The 16,159-nt window shown below is 37.8% G+C and overlaps 1 protein-coding gene across 2 annotated transcripts in view; it reads left to right on the top strand.

The window, feature by feature from the left end:
* Positions 1-15,608, top strand: part of UGGT1 (UDP-glucose glycoprotein glucosyltransferase 1) — a 115,188-nt gene extending 99,580 nt beyond the window's left edge. For both annotated transcript variants that reach the window (XM_036099525.2, XM_036099524.2), the window contains 3 exons: positions 8,617-8,733; positions 9,218-9,386; positions 11,173-15,608. In XM_036099525.2, the coding sequence (XP_035955418.1) occupies positions 8,617-8,733; positions 9,218-9,386; positions 11,173-11,198 (312 nt within the window). In that variant the 3' untranslated portion in view covers positions 11,199-15,608. The remainder of the gene's footprint in view (positions 1-8,616; positions 8,734-9,217; positions 9,387-11,172) is intronic.
* Positions 15,609-16,159: the final 551 nt, after the last annotated feature.

Raw genomic sequence — 16,159 nt, 5'->3', positions numbered from 1 at the left:
CCATATTTGATTGCACCTCATTAATAGCCTTTTTGATTTCGACTTGGTTAGATTTTAGTTCTTTTACTTCTTCAGAAAGGGTTTCTCTAATAACTTCCATGCTTTTTTCAAGCCCAGCTAGTATATTTAAAGTGATGATTCTGAACTCTAGATCTGACATCGTACTAATGTCCGTATTGAGTAGGTCCCTGGCAGTCGGTACTACCTCTTGTTCTTTTTGTTGAGGTGATTTTTTCCGTCTTGTCATTTTGTCCAGAGGAGAATAGATTAATGAGAGAACAAAATGCTAACAGGGTAACAACGTCCCCAGAAAATATACTCTAAACAAATCAGAAAAGACCTGAAGCAGTGGGAAAAGAAAGGGAAAGAGAGAAAAAAGGAAAAAGGAAAAAAAAAAAAAAAGGAAAAGATAAAGATAAAAACAAACAAAAACAGAACAAAACAAAAAATAACCAGAATACGATCAAATATGATCAGGCTGGTATATAGATCAGTGCCACACACTAGATTTTGGGTGTATTTTGGTCTGTTAGAAGAAAGTGCCTCCCAAAATTTTAAAGAAGAAAAACTTATATATGTACAAAAATAAGGGTTGATATGATGAAGGGATGGAATATGACTGTAAAGATGGAAATTATAAAAAATTTTATAAAAGGAATTGATAAGAAGTTTGAAAAAAGAAAGAAGAGGATTTAAAAAAAAAAAAAGAAAAGAAAAAGGAGAGAATGTGATCAGGCAGGGGAGTAGGAAAAAACCATACACTAGAGATTTAGGGTATATTTTGATCTGTTAGAAGAAACTATCTCAAAATTTTAAAGAGAGAACAACTTATATATATATGTGCCAAAAATATGGGTAACTACTATGAAGGGATAGAATATGACTCTAAAAATGAAAAATAAAAATGTTTTTTTAAAAAAAGGATTGATAAGATGTTGGTTGAAAAAGGGAAAAAGAAAAATTAAAAAAAAAAAAGTTAAAAAAAAATTAACTTTGAAAGACTACAGAATCATGGTAAAAAAGCCATGGTTCTATGTGCAGTATTCCGCTAGCACTGGAGTTCTGCCATTCTCATTGATGGTAAACTTGGTCTTGGCTGGCTGTTCTCGCTGATCTTCTGGGGGAGGGGCCTGTTGCCGTGGTTCCCAGATGTCTTTGCCGGAGGCGGAATTGCCCCGCCCTTGCCCGGTCCGGGCTAAGTAATCTGCTCGGGTTTGCTCTCCGGAGCTTTTGTTCCCTGCAAGCTTTCCGTACAGCTTTGGAGGCGGAGAGTGAAAATGGCGGCCTCCCAATCTCCGCCCTGGAGGAGCCGAGAACTCGGGGCCCCGCTCCTCAGTGAGCCCCCAGAGAAAAGCCGTCATTCACTCCCGTCTCCCCGGTCTCCGGCTGCACTCCGTGCTCACCCGGCCTGTGACCGAGCGTTTCTCTCTCTGGCACCCGACCCCGGGTGGAGTCTCCAAACCCCGCAGATCCCTGTGGTGCGCTCCCGCACCTCTCCTCCCGGGGGAAGAAGGGGAGTCTCCCCGGATCTGCCGCTTGTTGGGTCCCTGCTGGAGGAGTAGTGGCCCGACTGTGCTGCGGATCATGGTTTATGGCAACCCCGAGCTGAGAGCCCGCGCCTGGGCTCCGTCTCTGCAGCCGGCTTCCCCGCTCCGATACCTGGGAGCTCTGCCGCACTCAGGCACCCCCGGTCTTTCTGTGACCCCGAGGGTCCTGAGACCACACTGTCTTGCGAGGGTTCCACCCCCCACTTAGCCACCGGAGTGACGTCCCACAGCGGAGCAGACTTCTAAAAGTTCCGATTTTGTGCTCCGCGGCTCTATCACTTGCCAGAAGCGGCCGACGGAGGCCCCTCCCCCGCCGTCTATCCTCCCGAATATTGCCTCGGATTCACTTCTCCGCACGTCCTACCTTCCAGAAAGTGGTCGCTTTTCTGTTCAGAGAGTTGTTGCTATTCTTTTCTTCGATCTCCTGTTGAGTTTGTAGGTGTTCAGAATGGTTTGATCCCTATCCACCTGAATTCCTGAGACCAGATGAAATCCAGGTCTCCTACTCCTCTGCCATCTTGACCTGATTTTTTTTTCTGCTACTCAAATCTGTGGCTAAACCCATCTAGTGAATTTTCATTTAAATTATTGTGTTTTTCAACAGTAGATTTTGTTTGGTTCTTTTGTATAATTTGTACCTCTTTATTCTCTAATTTACTATTTATACTAATTAATACTAATTACTAATAATATTAATTACTAATTAATATATTTTCCTTTAGTTCTATTAGACTTGGTTTCCTTTCTTCCTATTTGAACATATTTAAGACACCCGATATAGAGTCCTTGTGTTGTAAATTCAATGTCTAGGCCTCCAGAAGTATAGTTTCTTTTGATTACTTTTTACCCCTGTATATGGGTTTTGTATATTTGGTATTTCGCATGTCTTCTTTTTTGTTGAATACTGAAAATTTCAAGTAATATAGTGTGGCACTCTGGAAATCAGACTTTCCCTCGTCCCCAAGGTTTATTGTTGCTGCCTATTGCAGGAGTAATTGTTTGTTTTGGGACTTCTAAACCAGTTCTGTGAAGTCTGCATTTTTGGTCTGCCTGATTAGCTTAGTGGTCAGCTAAAACAGAGATTTCCTTAAGTGTTCAGAACCCCTAAGACTTCCATTCTTTGCCAGCAGCCTCTGGGTGCATGTTGGGACACATCCTCAACAGTTAGCCAGGCAGTTTACAACTCTACCTTCTTTGTTGCATAGAGCCTCAGGATCAACCAGAGATGAGAGCTTTTGGCTTTATTAGGTCTTTCTTGCTTATGCACACACCACTGAGCATGCTCAGAGCTTATACATGTGCATGGCTTTCTGTTTTCCCAGGAATATATCTTTTCTTTTCAAAGCCTCCTATGGATATCTAATTCTTTGGTTTCTCCTGTTAAGAATTTTGCTTAGTATATTGTTTACTCCACTTTAGACAGCCTCGGAAAGCTTAATATAATCCTCAAGTGCTGCTGAGGAGAAGCTTTTTATCATTGGGTTAAGTTCAACTGAGATTGAATAGACGGGCCTATATAGTACAGTCTTTAAATAATGCCTCTGCTTTGGGAATGAAGCTTGAAAGATCTCCAGCATCGTTCTCCTTTCTCCAGTATGGGAGTTCAGGCTGTTATTTTTTGAGGCTGATGGGGAGCAGGAGAATAGGAATAGGGTAAGTTCAGATGCCTCAAAATTCACTGTTCTTATCAACATTCAACCATTTTTTGTTGACTTTCAGTTGCTCTTAGGTTGCTGCAAACCTTTGGTTAATTTCCAGAGTTCTGAAAAATGTTGGTTCTATTTTTGTTATGTTTTTGGCTGCTTTTATGGAGAGGTGAACTTTGAGAGCTCCTTACTCTACCATTTTTTTGCTGATGTTGCTCCTCATTGTGGTTTTATTTTGCATTTCCATTATTAATATAATGAAGTTGAGTACCATTTTGTGTGTTTATGGCCACTTAGGTATTCTCTTTTGTGATATGCTTATTTAAGTATTTGGGTTGTTTGAAATTTTTCTTCTTGATTTATGGGCATTCTTTTATATATACTGATAGTGTATCCTTTGTTATATATGTTGCAAAATTTCCAACTTTAACTCTCTTAATGGTATCTTTTGTAGTCAGACTGGTCAGTATTTTCTGTTACGGTTAATGCTTTTTGACCCCTATTAAAGTTACAAAGATACTTTTTTTTATATGAGCTTCATTGTTTTTTTCTTTCACATTCAAATCATTATTCCAGGAGGAATTTGTTTTTGAGATAGAGTTCAACTTTCACTTTTTATGTACATATACAGTTATATCAGTTTTTTTTTTTTTTTTTTTAATGAAATGCACTGCTCTATAATACCATCTTTGTCAGATATGAAGTGCCCATATATGCATGGATCCATTTCTGGGTCTTCTAGTTTTTGATTGGTCTATTTGTCTATCTTCACATCCATACTATAAATATCTCAGTTACTTTAGTTCTGTAATAAGTCATGATACCCAGTAAATCAAATCCTCCCACCTCATTCTTAAAGAATGTCTTAGAGTATTCTTTGTCCTTTATTTTTTCATATACATTTTAGAACGAGCTTGTCAAGTTCAGGAGGAAAAAAACACTTGCTAGGATTTTATATTTGGGTTGTATTTAATTTCTCTCAATAATGTAGATTGTTTTCCTCATAGAGATCTTGTACATCTTTTTTAGAGTTATTTTTAAAAGCCTTTTGTTTCTGTTTGTTGCTGGTATCTAGAATTGCAACTGATTTTTGTTCTTTGTCGTACTCAGCCACCGTGCTAATATATATATATATATACTTTTGTCTTTTCTATATATGTAAGCATCATATATCTACAGATAATGGCAGTTTTATTTTTTCTTTTCCAATCTTACATTTAAAAAATTTTTTTTCTTGCTTTCACTATTCACTGGACTTCCATAATGTTGAATAGAAATGTTGATAGTGGACATTCTTGACTCAAAATGATGAAAGTATTCAGCATTTCACCACTAAGTATGATGTTTGTTGTAGATGTTCTGTAGATACCTCTTATTCACATTAAGGAAGTTCCTTTTAGTTCTTTTTTGATACTTAAAAAAGATCTCTTGTGTTAAATTCTGTAAATTTTTGACATCTGCTGAAATAATATGATTTTCTCTTTTATTCTGTAAATATAGTTAATTTTATACCTAAATATAATTTCTGAATTATATAATCCAACATGATTATGATTTATTATTATTTTTTTATATAGTCCTGGATTTTGGGGGCAAGTATTTGTTTAAGAATTTTGCACTTATGTTTTTGTGTGACATTGACTTGTAGTAATATCTCTGTCAGATTTTGGTATTGAGATTTAATAAAATGAGTTGGGTTGTGTTGTTTTTTTTTTTTAATTTACCTGTAATTGGTTTTTATAAGATTGGCTTTATTTCTTTCTTAAATGTTTGGTGGAATTCACTAGTGAAGCCTCTAATTTCTTTGTGCTTAAATTATGATTTCAGTTTCTTTAATAGTTATGAGACTGTTGGCATTTTTTATTACTTCTTTTATCAGTGTTTTTGTTGTCTCTAAATTTCCTAACATAGAATCATGAAGTTGCTTGTACTATCCTCTATATAGTGACATGCTCAGATTGTAAGTACACTGTATAATCTGTTGTAGAAAATGTGTATCAAGAAAGAAAAAAAATGTGTATCAAGAACCAGAATGCTTTCATCACTCCAGTTATCCTTTTAAAGTCCCATAGCATCTATACTGGTGTCTTCTCTCTTAAAAATTCCTGACATATGTTAAAAAAAAAAAAAAAGAAGAAGAAGAAGATAGCAGGAAGGGAAAAATGAAGGGGGGGAAATCGGAGGGGGAGATGAACCATGAGAGACCATGGACTCTGAGAAACAAACTGAGGGTTCTAGAGGGGAGGGGAGTGGGAGGATGGGTTAGCCTGGTGATCGGTATTAAAGAGGGTACGTACTACATGGAGCACTGGGTGTTATATGCAAACAATGAATCGTGGAACACTACATCAAAAACTAATGATGTATGGTGATTAACATAACATAATAAAAAAAATTATTAAAAAAATCAATTCTTCTTTTTCCAAGGGCATTCCTATCAGAAACACTGTACTTGATAAAAAAATAAATGATGATTAAAAAAAAAGAAAAATTCCTGACATTGTTTATTGTGCTTTTTTTCCCTTTATCACCTCACCAAAAATTAAAGAAGCATCTTTTAATGTTTTTCATCCTATCTGTATGTTTCTTTTCTATTTAACTAATTTATTCTTTATTTTTCTTACCTCTTTCTTTAATTTGTTGATTTTTTTTCTAACTTCTTGAGATAGGTGTTTAGTTCATGATTCTTAGTCTTTTCTAATATATGCATTTGAAATGATCAGATTCTATCTCACCAGAATTTTGGCTGCATTCCACACATTTTATATGTAGCATTTTCCTTGTCATTTGGTACAATGTATTTCTAGTTTTCAGTATGATTTCTTCTTTAACTCATGAGTTATGTAGAAGTTTTTTCCAAATACATGGGAATTTTCTAGTTATATTGTTACTAATTTCTAGCTCAGTTGCTTTATGGTTTGAGGATTTCTTCTGTATGATTTCAGGTGTATGAAGTTTGTTGACCCAAATGTGATCAGTTTTGGTAAACATTTCATTTGGTTTTGTATCCTGTAGATATTAGATATAGGCCATTAGGTCAAATTATGTGGTTTTTGTTTGTTTTTCTATTAGTTACTGAGAGAATTGTGTTTAAAATATTTTTCTATATTGTGGTATCTTCCTCATCTCTGGTTTTGTCAGATTTTGCTTTATGTATTTTTAGACTATATCATTAGGTGCCTAAAAACTTAGAAGTCATATATTTCCTACAAATGAAACTTTAATGATTGTGGGGGGCCCTGGGTTCTTAAAGTGGGTTCTTAAAGTGTGCTTGACCTAATATTAGTGCATCTATTCCAGTTTTCCTTTGGTTATTGTTATATGATGTATTGTTTTTATCCTTCTATTTTCAGTTTTTCTTTATCCTTATGTTTTAGTTCTATTTCTTATAAATAGCTTATGTCTGTTGGTTTTTATGTTTGGTATAACAGTCATTTAATTTGAACATTTAGTCCATTTATAGTTTATGTATTCACCAGTAAAATAGGCTTTTCTAGTATTTCTGCTTATTCCATGTGCTCTATTTCTTTTTTCTCCTTAGTTAGTTTCTTTCAGATTGAGAGTTTTTTTATAATTCCATTTTCCCTCTATTAGCTATCTATCTATCTATACACACTTTAATTTTTTTTAAGATTTTTTAATTTTTAAGTAATCTCTACACCTAACATAGGGCTCAGACTCACAACCCCAGGATCAAGAGTTGCATGCACTACCAGCTGAGCCAGCCAGGTGCCCCTTAAACTATATACTTTTTTACAGTTTTTTTTAGTGATTATCCTAGAGATTATAATATGCGTTTCTGAATTGCAAAGGCTGATATTAACCGGTATATTTTATCCACCTACCAGACAGTGCAAAAACATTAGAACAGTGCTTCTCAAATTTTATCATATATAAAAGATTCACCTGGAGAATTTGTTGAACCATTAATTCCTGGGTCCCATCCCCACCGCCCGATTCAGTAGGTATATGGTCTGGTCCAAGAACCTGCATTCCTAGCAAGCTCCTTGCTGCAGTCTGCATACCACCGTTTGAGTAGTACTGACCTTAGAATTTGCTTCTGTTTATCCTCATCTCAGCCTGAATGGCTGTTACTTTGTATTTTAGATTTCTCTATATTTTAAACCCCAGAAGTTATTCTCCTACAATACAATCATTATCTATCTATAAGATTTAGATTTGCTTACATGGTTACCCTGCATTTCTGGGCTTCCATATAGGATCATTTTCCATCTGCCTAAAAAGAATATCATTTAATTTTCCTTAGTGTAAGTTTACTAGTAACAGTTTTTTTCAGTTTTTCTTGTCTGTGAGTGTTTTTATTTTACCTGCATTATTAGGTATAATTCATGCATAAAATTTACTATTTTAACCATTTTTAAGTACATAGTTCAGTGGCATTAAGTACATTCACAGTGTTGTGCAGTTGTTCATCTCCAGAACTTTTTCATTATCCCAAACCAAAACTCTGTACCCATTAAACAATAATTCTCTCTTCTTTCCTCTTTCCAGCCCCTGGCAACCTGTATTCTATTTTCTATCTGTATGAATTTGCCTATTCTAGATACTTCTGGAATCATACAATATTTTTCCTTTTTGTACCTGGCTTATTTCACTTTGTATAATGTTTTCAAGTTTCATCCATGTCATAGCATCTATTAGAATTTCCTTCCTGTTAAGATGGAAGAATATTCCATTGTGTGTGTATGTATATATATACATACACACACACACCATATTTTGTGTATCCATTCATCTGTTGATGGACATTTGGCTTATTTCCAGCTTTTGATTATTGTGAATAATGCCTCTGAACATTGATATACAGGTATCTGTTTGAGTCCCTGCTTCAATTCCTTTGTGCATATACCCAGAAGTAGAATTTCTGAATCATATTGGTTGTTTGTGTCTTAAGACAGTGGTACGTTTTATTGTGTCAAACTCAAAAGGGTTGCTGAGAAGAAAAGCTTCAAAGCATACAGTTGGCTCAAAAACATATGAGCTTCATCCACTTGGGGTCAAGCCGCATTTGACAGGGTGGATTCAGAGCTTCCTTATGCAAAACTGTGAAGTATAGAAGCCACATCTATGCTTAGTTAACTTTCAAGAGGCAGTAGTATTTTTTCTTAGAATTGCCCTCATGGAGGGAAGTCTAGGTGCAGTTTGTGAGCTTTAAGCTAAAGTTTTTCAAGTACTTATCATGGGTAGATGTTTTGAGTCTTCTAAACTTTGTGGTTTTAAAAAACATTACAAATAAATATTTTAGCTTCTCTGAGGTTTTTAGTAGACCCTTTCAGTTCTAAAAATTTGTGATTGGCATGTGATATGTAATGAGCAGCTATCCTCACTAATTTGCTATGCATTCATTTAAATTTCCTCCAGAACTTTAGATTGTTGTGTTTTGTTTTCTTTTTACCAAACAGGATTTGCCCAATAACATGATCCATCAGGTGCCAATTAAATCACTCCCTCAAGAGTGGCTTTGGTGTGAAACATGGTGTGATGATGCCTCTAAGAAAAGGGCAAAAACGATAGATTTGGTAAGCTCTCTGTGATTCTTTTCTGCCTCTTAGTCCAGTGTGGTTTACAACTAGATCATTATTAACACACAGAATCTTATTTAGTCTTCTCTGTGGTTGTGCAGGTTGGGGATTGCAGTATGTCTTACAGTAACATCCATAGATCTCTGCTGCTTGCAGCAGGCAGCCAAGTCCTCTAGTGTCTGATGGGGCTGTTTTCACTACTTAAAATCAGTGAAGTTACTACTTCTCTTATGGGATTATCTCTGTGCCTTGTGATTTTACCACAGAAACTTTCTTTTCCTGTTTTCCTGTCACTCCCTACAACTTCGTAGAAGCTTTGTGTGACCCACTAGCACATTGCTTCTGCTAATCATTTGGTTCCTCAGTGTTGTTCTTTTTGTTCAGTTGGGATTTATAACCCAAGAATAAACATACCTTTGAATTCCGAATAATGTGCCCTGTCTTCAGCTTGGTTGAAATAATGCAATTTGGGTTTTCACAGTGTAATAATCCAATGACCAAAGAGCCTAAGCTGGAAGCAGCTGTTCGAATTGTCCCAGAGTGGCAGGACTACGACCAGGAGATCAAGCAGCTACAGACCCGCTTCCAGAGGGAGAAAGAGATGGGAATGCTGGACAAGGAGAAGACAACACAAGAGTCACGCTGGGAAGGTAGGTCCAACCTTTGGCCTTAGGGAAGTACTTATTCGAGTTTATGATTGGTGTTTATTGCAGAAACAATAGAATAATGAATAAGATGAATCTCAGCCCTTCTATCTTGACATCAACCAGTGTATATTTTTTTCTTTTTTAGTTGGCCTTCTAAATGGTATGTATTAATACAGTTGCTGCCCTCTTTTCTTTTCTTTGCCCTTTTTTTTGATTAAAGGTGCTTTAATTGAGATTACTGTTATTTAGGCTTGTGAGTTTTGTATATATAAGACAAGCAAGGAGTCTTCTGGTGTGTTGGTGGCCTGCTTGGGCATAAGGCTCTAGGTCCTTACCTCCATCTGACAAGCCTGATGTTATTTTGGGGATCTCTTGTCAGATTCCCTGGGTTTTTATTAAATCTCTCCAGGTACTAGTAAATGAACACATTTAGGATCAAGACAAAGTACATACTGATTTGAAAAAAGTGTTCTTTTAAAGAAGCATATTGGGGTGGAGAATGGAGTGTTTGTATTTAATTTAGGCTAAGAATAGAAGGGACTAAATCTTCATGTAAAATTTTCCCTACTCTGTGTACATCTCAAATGGTGTACAGTTGACAAAAATCATTAGAGTACAAAAGTGACCTTTTTAAAACTATTAATATTGAGATGTGGATTTTTAACATTTATTCAGCTCAAAACTAATTCTAAAAAAGGAATTACAGAACATGGATCTTGAGTGATTCACCTATCCATCCTGAAGACTGTACCATGATGTATCACGGCCAAGAGGCTGAATATTCAGGATAAAAATAATTGAAATTCACTAGTGAAACCTGAAGGGTTTCTGTCGATACATGGGTAAAGAATGTAGACACACTGTTCAAATAAGAGGAAAACACAAATAATAAGTGGAGTTGAGGAAACAGTAATTACATTAAAGGAATCTGTCATTAATATATACTCCATTGAAAAAATGCGCATATTAATACTGATAATGCTATTTGTTGGGGAGTTGGTGAAGAAACCGTTCTGGGTCTACCTTGCTGGAGCTTTGTACATTACAACAATCCTTGTAAAAAGCAATAAATTGGGGTGCCTGGGTGGCTCAGTTGGCTAAGTGTCTAACTCTTGATTTTGGCTCAGATCATGATGCCAGGGTTGTGAGATCGAGTCAGGCTCTGTGCTGGGTGTGGAGCCTGCTTAAGATTCTCTCCCTCTCTCTCTCTCTCCCTCCCCCCCACCCCCGCCACTCTCTCTTAAAAAAAAAAGGGCAATAATTCAGCTGTCAGGAACCATTAACATGTTTATTCCCTCAATAATTCCTTTCTTGAGAATTTACCTTAAAAAATAAGTCCATACAAGAAAAAAGTCATATACATGGAGAAATTTATTATTTATAAACCAAAAGCATTAAAAACAGTTTAAACATCCAAGAATAGAGAATGGTAAATGAGCTGCACTTTTACTTGGGGAAATGTTTCTATGTTATTAAGCGAAAAAAGAATCCTGACTAAAAATATATGTGTTTTTATCAGAAGTAAATATTGTATTTGTGAAAACAGTTCTGCTAGAGTATGCAGGTAGTTTTCAGTGTTTTTAAAAACAAAAAGGCCTTTTTAATTTTGTTTTTGTTTTCAAAATATAATACAAGCACACCAAATCAAAGCTCCTAAAATTATAAAGAGAGATAAAAGGGAGGTAGGACCATAATTAATAAGTTACAATGTCGGGGGAAAAAATCCAGGCTGTATTTTTGTAACTTGAAGGTAAACTATTTTATTTTCAATTGTTCTCCTTTTCCATAGGACCTCAGAAACGAGAAGAGTTATGATCTTCATTCACAAGAGGATAGGAAATTACACCATTTGAAAAACACTTTTTATATTAAATGCTAGTTTTTTCTGATCTGTCTTTACAACTGCTGATAAACTGGCTGGGCAGGTGTGCCACACCTTTTGATTCTGAGCATTTGATTTTGACTTCTGCACACCAGTGGGCTCTGGATCTTTGGAGTTAAGGCTCTATTGGATTTGTACCTCAGAGGAAGACAAGTGGCTGATCTTTTGAGACTCTGTAAAGAGCAATCTTCTAACCAGAAGGGAAAACGGCAAAGGCAACTGGAAGAAAATGAGTCCTGTGGTGCCCACACCCAAGAGCACATACATGCTGCACCGCCACAGGAAGCCAACCAGCCAGAGCCACCGTGTTCTTCCTTACCTCAGTTTACTGGCAGCGGAGCTCAGTCTGCAGCCTGCGCTTTGGTGGCAGAAGCTTCTGTGTGGCAGAAGCCTTGTCCAAGGTCCACACACCTTGAGGTTTATGCCAGTGTGCTCCTGTGTCCTTTTGTTCTCTTCCCCAGCATTAGGTTCATTGTCGAATTGAAACCCAACCAACAATCATGTGTCTTCGGGGTTGGCTTGTGGCAAATTAATTTGGGGACAGGATGGGTGGGTTGGGGTGAGGGTAGGGAAAATACCAGGAGTAGGAGGACTCTGAGGTGTTTGGGGGGGAGGTGAGGAAGACAGAAATTGGCCATTCTCCTTTATAAACCATTAGTACCATGTGACTAATTTGAAATGAAAATGATTCTTATTCCCCACCTAGCCCCAGTAAACTTTTTAGGTAATTGTTTTGTAAACAATTTTTGTATTTGTGAAAGTCTTTGCTTTTTCTTCCCACTTTCTAAAAAAATGTCTGTTATTGATTTCCTTACTGGATACAGCCATAGTGAGCCCCTCTGGCGATCCATCTCGCAGGGCTCGGGGCTCCCTCAGGAAGGTCATGGCATCTTCCATCCCTCTACTCCTGGGGAAGGAGGGGGGTTCCTCTCTCAGACTCAGGCAAAGTTGGCTTTGACTTTTCTCCATGAAGGACTCCCAGAGCTGAGAACAGGAGAGGTGTTGACTGTGTAATTCGTGTTTCTCTGTACACTGTTCTATATTCCTTTTAGTTTAGCGCTGTGAGTTGCCTTTGGTTTGCCAAAATTGCTGGTGCACCACCTGTTCTGACTGCACGTAATCACATCTTGAAGCAGCCTTAGCACTTTAGTCACTGCTTTTAGTGTCTTTAGCAGCACAGAACGGACCTTCTGGAGTAGCCTCTCCTGGTGAGTAGGCAATGTGGGACGCACCCGCAAGGGAGTGTTCTGGTGTGTTGTTGGCTTGCATGAGCGTGACGCTCTCGGTCCTTCCCTCCATCTGCCCAGGCTGCAGGGTACAGCAGCGAGAGCACTCCCATGGGCTGCACCTCCTTCCAGTGCAAACTGTTTTTGTCTCTAATATTTTTGCCTCCTTTTTAAAAATGTGAGGAAGGGCTGCAGATGCATAGCCGAATCCTTACTCTTCCACGCCAGGGAACATTGATTTGCAGTCTTTTTTAAAAATGAAAGTCTTATGACAAATATTAATTAGTTTTTTCCATATTCACATAAGCAAAAGTTAGCTTAGGAGTCAGTCTGAAGGAGCTTTTCATTTTGCTTTTATAATTAAATTAAAAATTGGGAAGAGGGGAATTCAAAAGATTTTTAGGTAAATCGATTCAAGACTGAAAGGTCCCTCAGAATCATTGCTGTTGACAAAGGCTGTAGCTTGAGTTCCCCCTGCCCTGCTGCTCACCTGGTCAGAGCAACTGAAGGGATAGAATCAATGAGAGCAAAAAACATTTTTTCAGCTTCATCTTAGATTTAATTAAACCTTCAGAGAGGCTGCTGCTGCCGCTGCTTCAGTCTACAACCGTAAACAGAATTGTGCATTTTTCGAGTTTATTTTCTGGGAGATTGAGCAAGAAATACTAAAGTCATTGGAGTATGCTTTTTAGATGCTGGTTCCCTTGGGACATGGAACAGGCCACCTTTCTTCATGTCTTTCCACCAAATGTCTTAGGCATATTCCATGTGAGGAAGGTGCAGTGTGAAATCTGTTCTCTGTGTAGTATTCGTGTCCTCACTGCCCTTATCCATCACCACCCTAAACATAAGTCTTACCAGTAGTTGAATCTTTGTAAGACCCAGTTTGCTTCTGAAGTAATCTAGGGCCTGCCTTCCTTCCTTCTCTTCGTTCATGTGTCATCAGCATCTTTCAGGATGAACCTCTAATGCCCTATGAAATGATAATACCACTAAAATTTGGTTGTGGTCAGCTTTGTCTGTGTCTCTATTGCGTGAAAGCAAATTGTGACCGAAAAGATAGATTTTTTTTTCCCAAGAAGCAAGAGCTCATTGCACTAAAACGCTCAAGCTTCTGGAAACTATTCACAGTGCATTGTTTTTAACCATCATTTATTTATATATATGTAATGGAGTTTTTTTTCTCTCATCATGCCATAATGGAAAATTTTCTTTCTGAATCAGTGCCAGAGTGATGTAAAATAATGTGACATGTCAGAGTGACATGGGACAGTGTGAGTTTTTATGTTCTGTGAACAGTGGTATTTGATTGAGATCAAAACCCATGCACACAGCCTGCTGCCGGAGCTGTGGGGACATGGCTATGTTCGTTTTAAAGTTGTACTCAATACTTACCACACTGAGAATGATGACACATTAGTTTTCCATAAGGTTGATAAAGTGTAGAATCTCAAAATGTGGCATTTCAAATGGAAACATATAGATGTTTGCTTACCTACTACACACACACGCCTCATGGCAGGCCCATGTGTTATATGAACTCAGCTTGTGGGAGAGCAAAGATTAAGAAATCGTTTCCAGGAATGGAGCTTAATGAACTCTGCTGTCCTCAAGTCCTCATATTATGAACTGTGTTGAGGCTCTGCTTGAATGAACAACTTTTGTCTGGTTGCAGTGACTCAGTCCCTGAATGAAGGGCCGAAAGCTAGGGGTGGCGTTACAGTTTTCAGAAGAGACTGGCCCAGGTAATAGGAAGGAAATCCCAGTTTCCTTTAGCTGGGAGTTACATTTGAAGGACACCAAAATTTGGAATAAGACACCGCCCTCCTAGCAATGAGTAAAATTATTCCCCTTACCCACATCTACCCTAGGAGTAAATTTGGGTACTTAAAAGCAGTCCTTTTCTAAAATTGCCATGAGTGATTAAAAGAAAGAATTCAACTCAAGAGTTACAAGGGAATTTCTAGTGCATTTTTTTAAATACAATGTTAGTGGAATGGCATCAAATTTCATGGAAATGGAAATATTTTGGTAAAGTCACCTAACAGAAACTGTTGGTAACAACAAAGGGAAGGTGCATTGTGTGCAAAGTTATTTAAATATCTATTCCATTGTTGTGTAATTTTAATAATGTTTTAAGTATTTGATTTTATGGGGATATTTTTGTGGGATGATAAGAGTTAAAAATAGCTATCGTGTCTAGTTTGGTGGGATGACATTTTTTACTTCAATTCATGTTTTGCCTGCCTTGATGTAGTGGGGGAAGATCTCAATCATGACTTTGGTAATTACCTGATTGAATTCAAGCTAATTAATTCTTCATTAACTCAGGTTGTAATTGATATTTCAAGCTCTCTGGAGGATACCAATTTCTCTTTCATTTGGTATTTGATCTCTTGATCTAATACAGAAATGACACTTCTGGGTAGCAGTGAGTCAGTGCATGGAGTAGGGGATCTCTCCTCTTCAGGGTGCCATTGAGTGCTGATAGTTTATAAAAAGAAACAACAAAATCAGCTTCAAGCAGCTGCATGCTCCCCAAAAGTAGTGCATTAAGTTTAAACTCCCTAATAATGATTTTGCAAGCAAGAGGCTATCTCCTGAGTCTTAAATGACCTAACAACACAGAGGCCAAATGTGGAAGATTTAAGAGGAAACAAGTTAGGGTATTAGCTAAGACCATCCCACCTGTAATTTATGCATTGCCTTACTGGTCACCATTTAGATTTCCAGAGAAGGGGCATAGTTCCTCTTCAGAAATAAAAGTAGCAAAATCTAAGGTCAACAACTTGAGCAAAAGATTACCGAGTACCATGTTTTCCAACCAGTTATCCTTGGTAATACCAAGGTAAACATAGAAAAATGAAAAATGTTAGAGTTTTTAAAGAAAACTATGTATTAGAAAACCTTCTTTATAACTATTCTGTTTTACTGTAATCCTGTTCCATCAAATGCAACATAGGTCCAGGTGCTGCCCCTTGCTTGGGAACAAGCACTGGGGCTCTAAATGTCTGCAGAGCCCTCTGCACCTGAAGTGAACTGAGAATGAATTTCCCGGTACTGTAATGAAAATAAGGTCTGCTCAACACAATAAACTTTTTCTTGTCTTCTTTAAAACTATCTGGTCAGTCATTCAGCTTTTATGTTTAGGAAGGACGTAATCATTAGAGCTCAAAGTTCCACCCTTTCATCTGATGGAAGAAGCAGGCCTAGACAGGAGGGAGAGCTTTACCTGAATGTCTTCTCTTGTGTTGGAGCTGGGTCCAGTTGCTGCCAATTCCCTGGATTCTCACAATAGCACCCATGCCTCTTCAAGGTCTCCAGCCTTGGGAAACTGCCACAGGTGGGGTCTTGTAGGCATCTGCCCTAGGAAGGCTAACATAATGAGAAGGATGGCATAGAATTTGAATATTTTGCCCATTCTCTGAGCTCCTACTCAGGGGCTAGACTTGAAGATATAGTTCCTGACATTCACGTGCTCATTGGACACTGCCAGCTAGTGTAACGAGTGCTCTTGCTGAGGTGGAGGTCAGGGAGTGGGACCTGGTGGCTGTGACAAGGCAATAGAGGGCGCCTAAGGTGGAAGAGAGGAGGGATTTATTTTTATTTATTTATTGTTTTATTTATTTGAGAGAGAGAGTGAGAGAGAGAGAGAGCGCAAGAGGGGG

Source organism: Halichoerus grypus, chromosome 4 (genome assembly GCF_964656455.1).
Source record: "Halichoerus grypus chromosome 4, mHalGry1.hap1.1, whole genome shotgun sequence".
NCBI classification, from domain to species: domain Eukaryota; kingdom Metazoa; phylum Chordata; class Mammalia; order Carnivora; family Phocidae; genus Halichoerus; species Halichoerus grypus.
The sequence above is the reverse complement of the archived record's forward strand: the minus strand, read 5'-3'. Positions and strand labels throughout refer to the sequence as shown.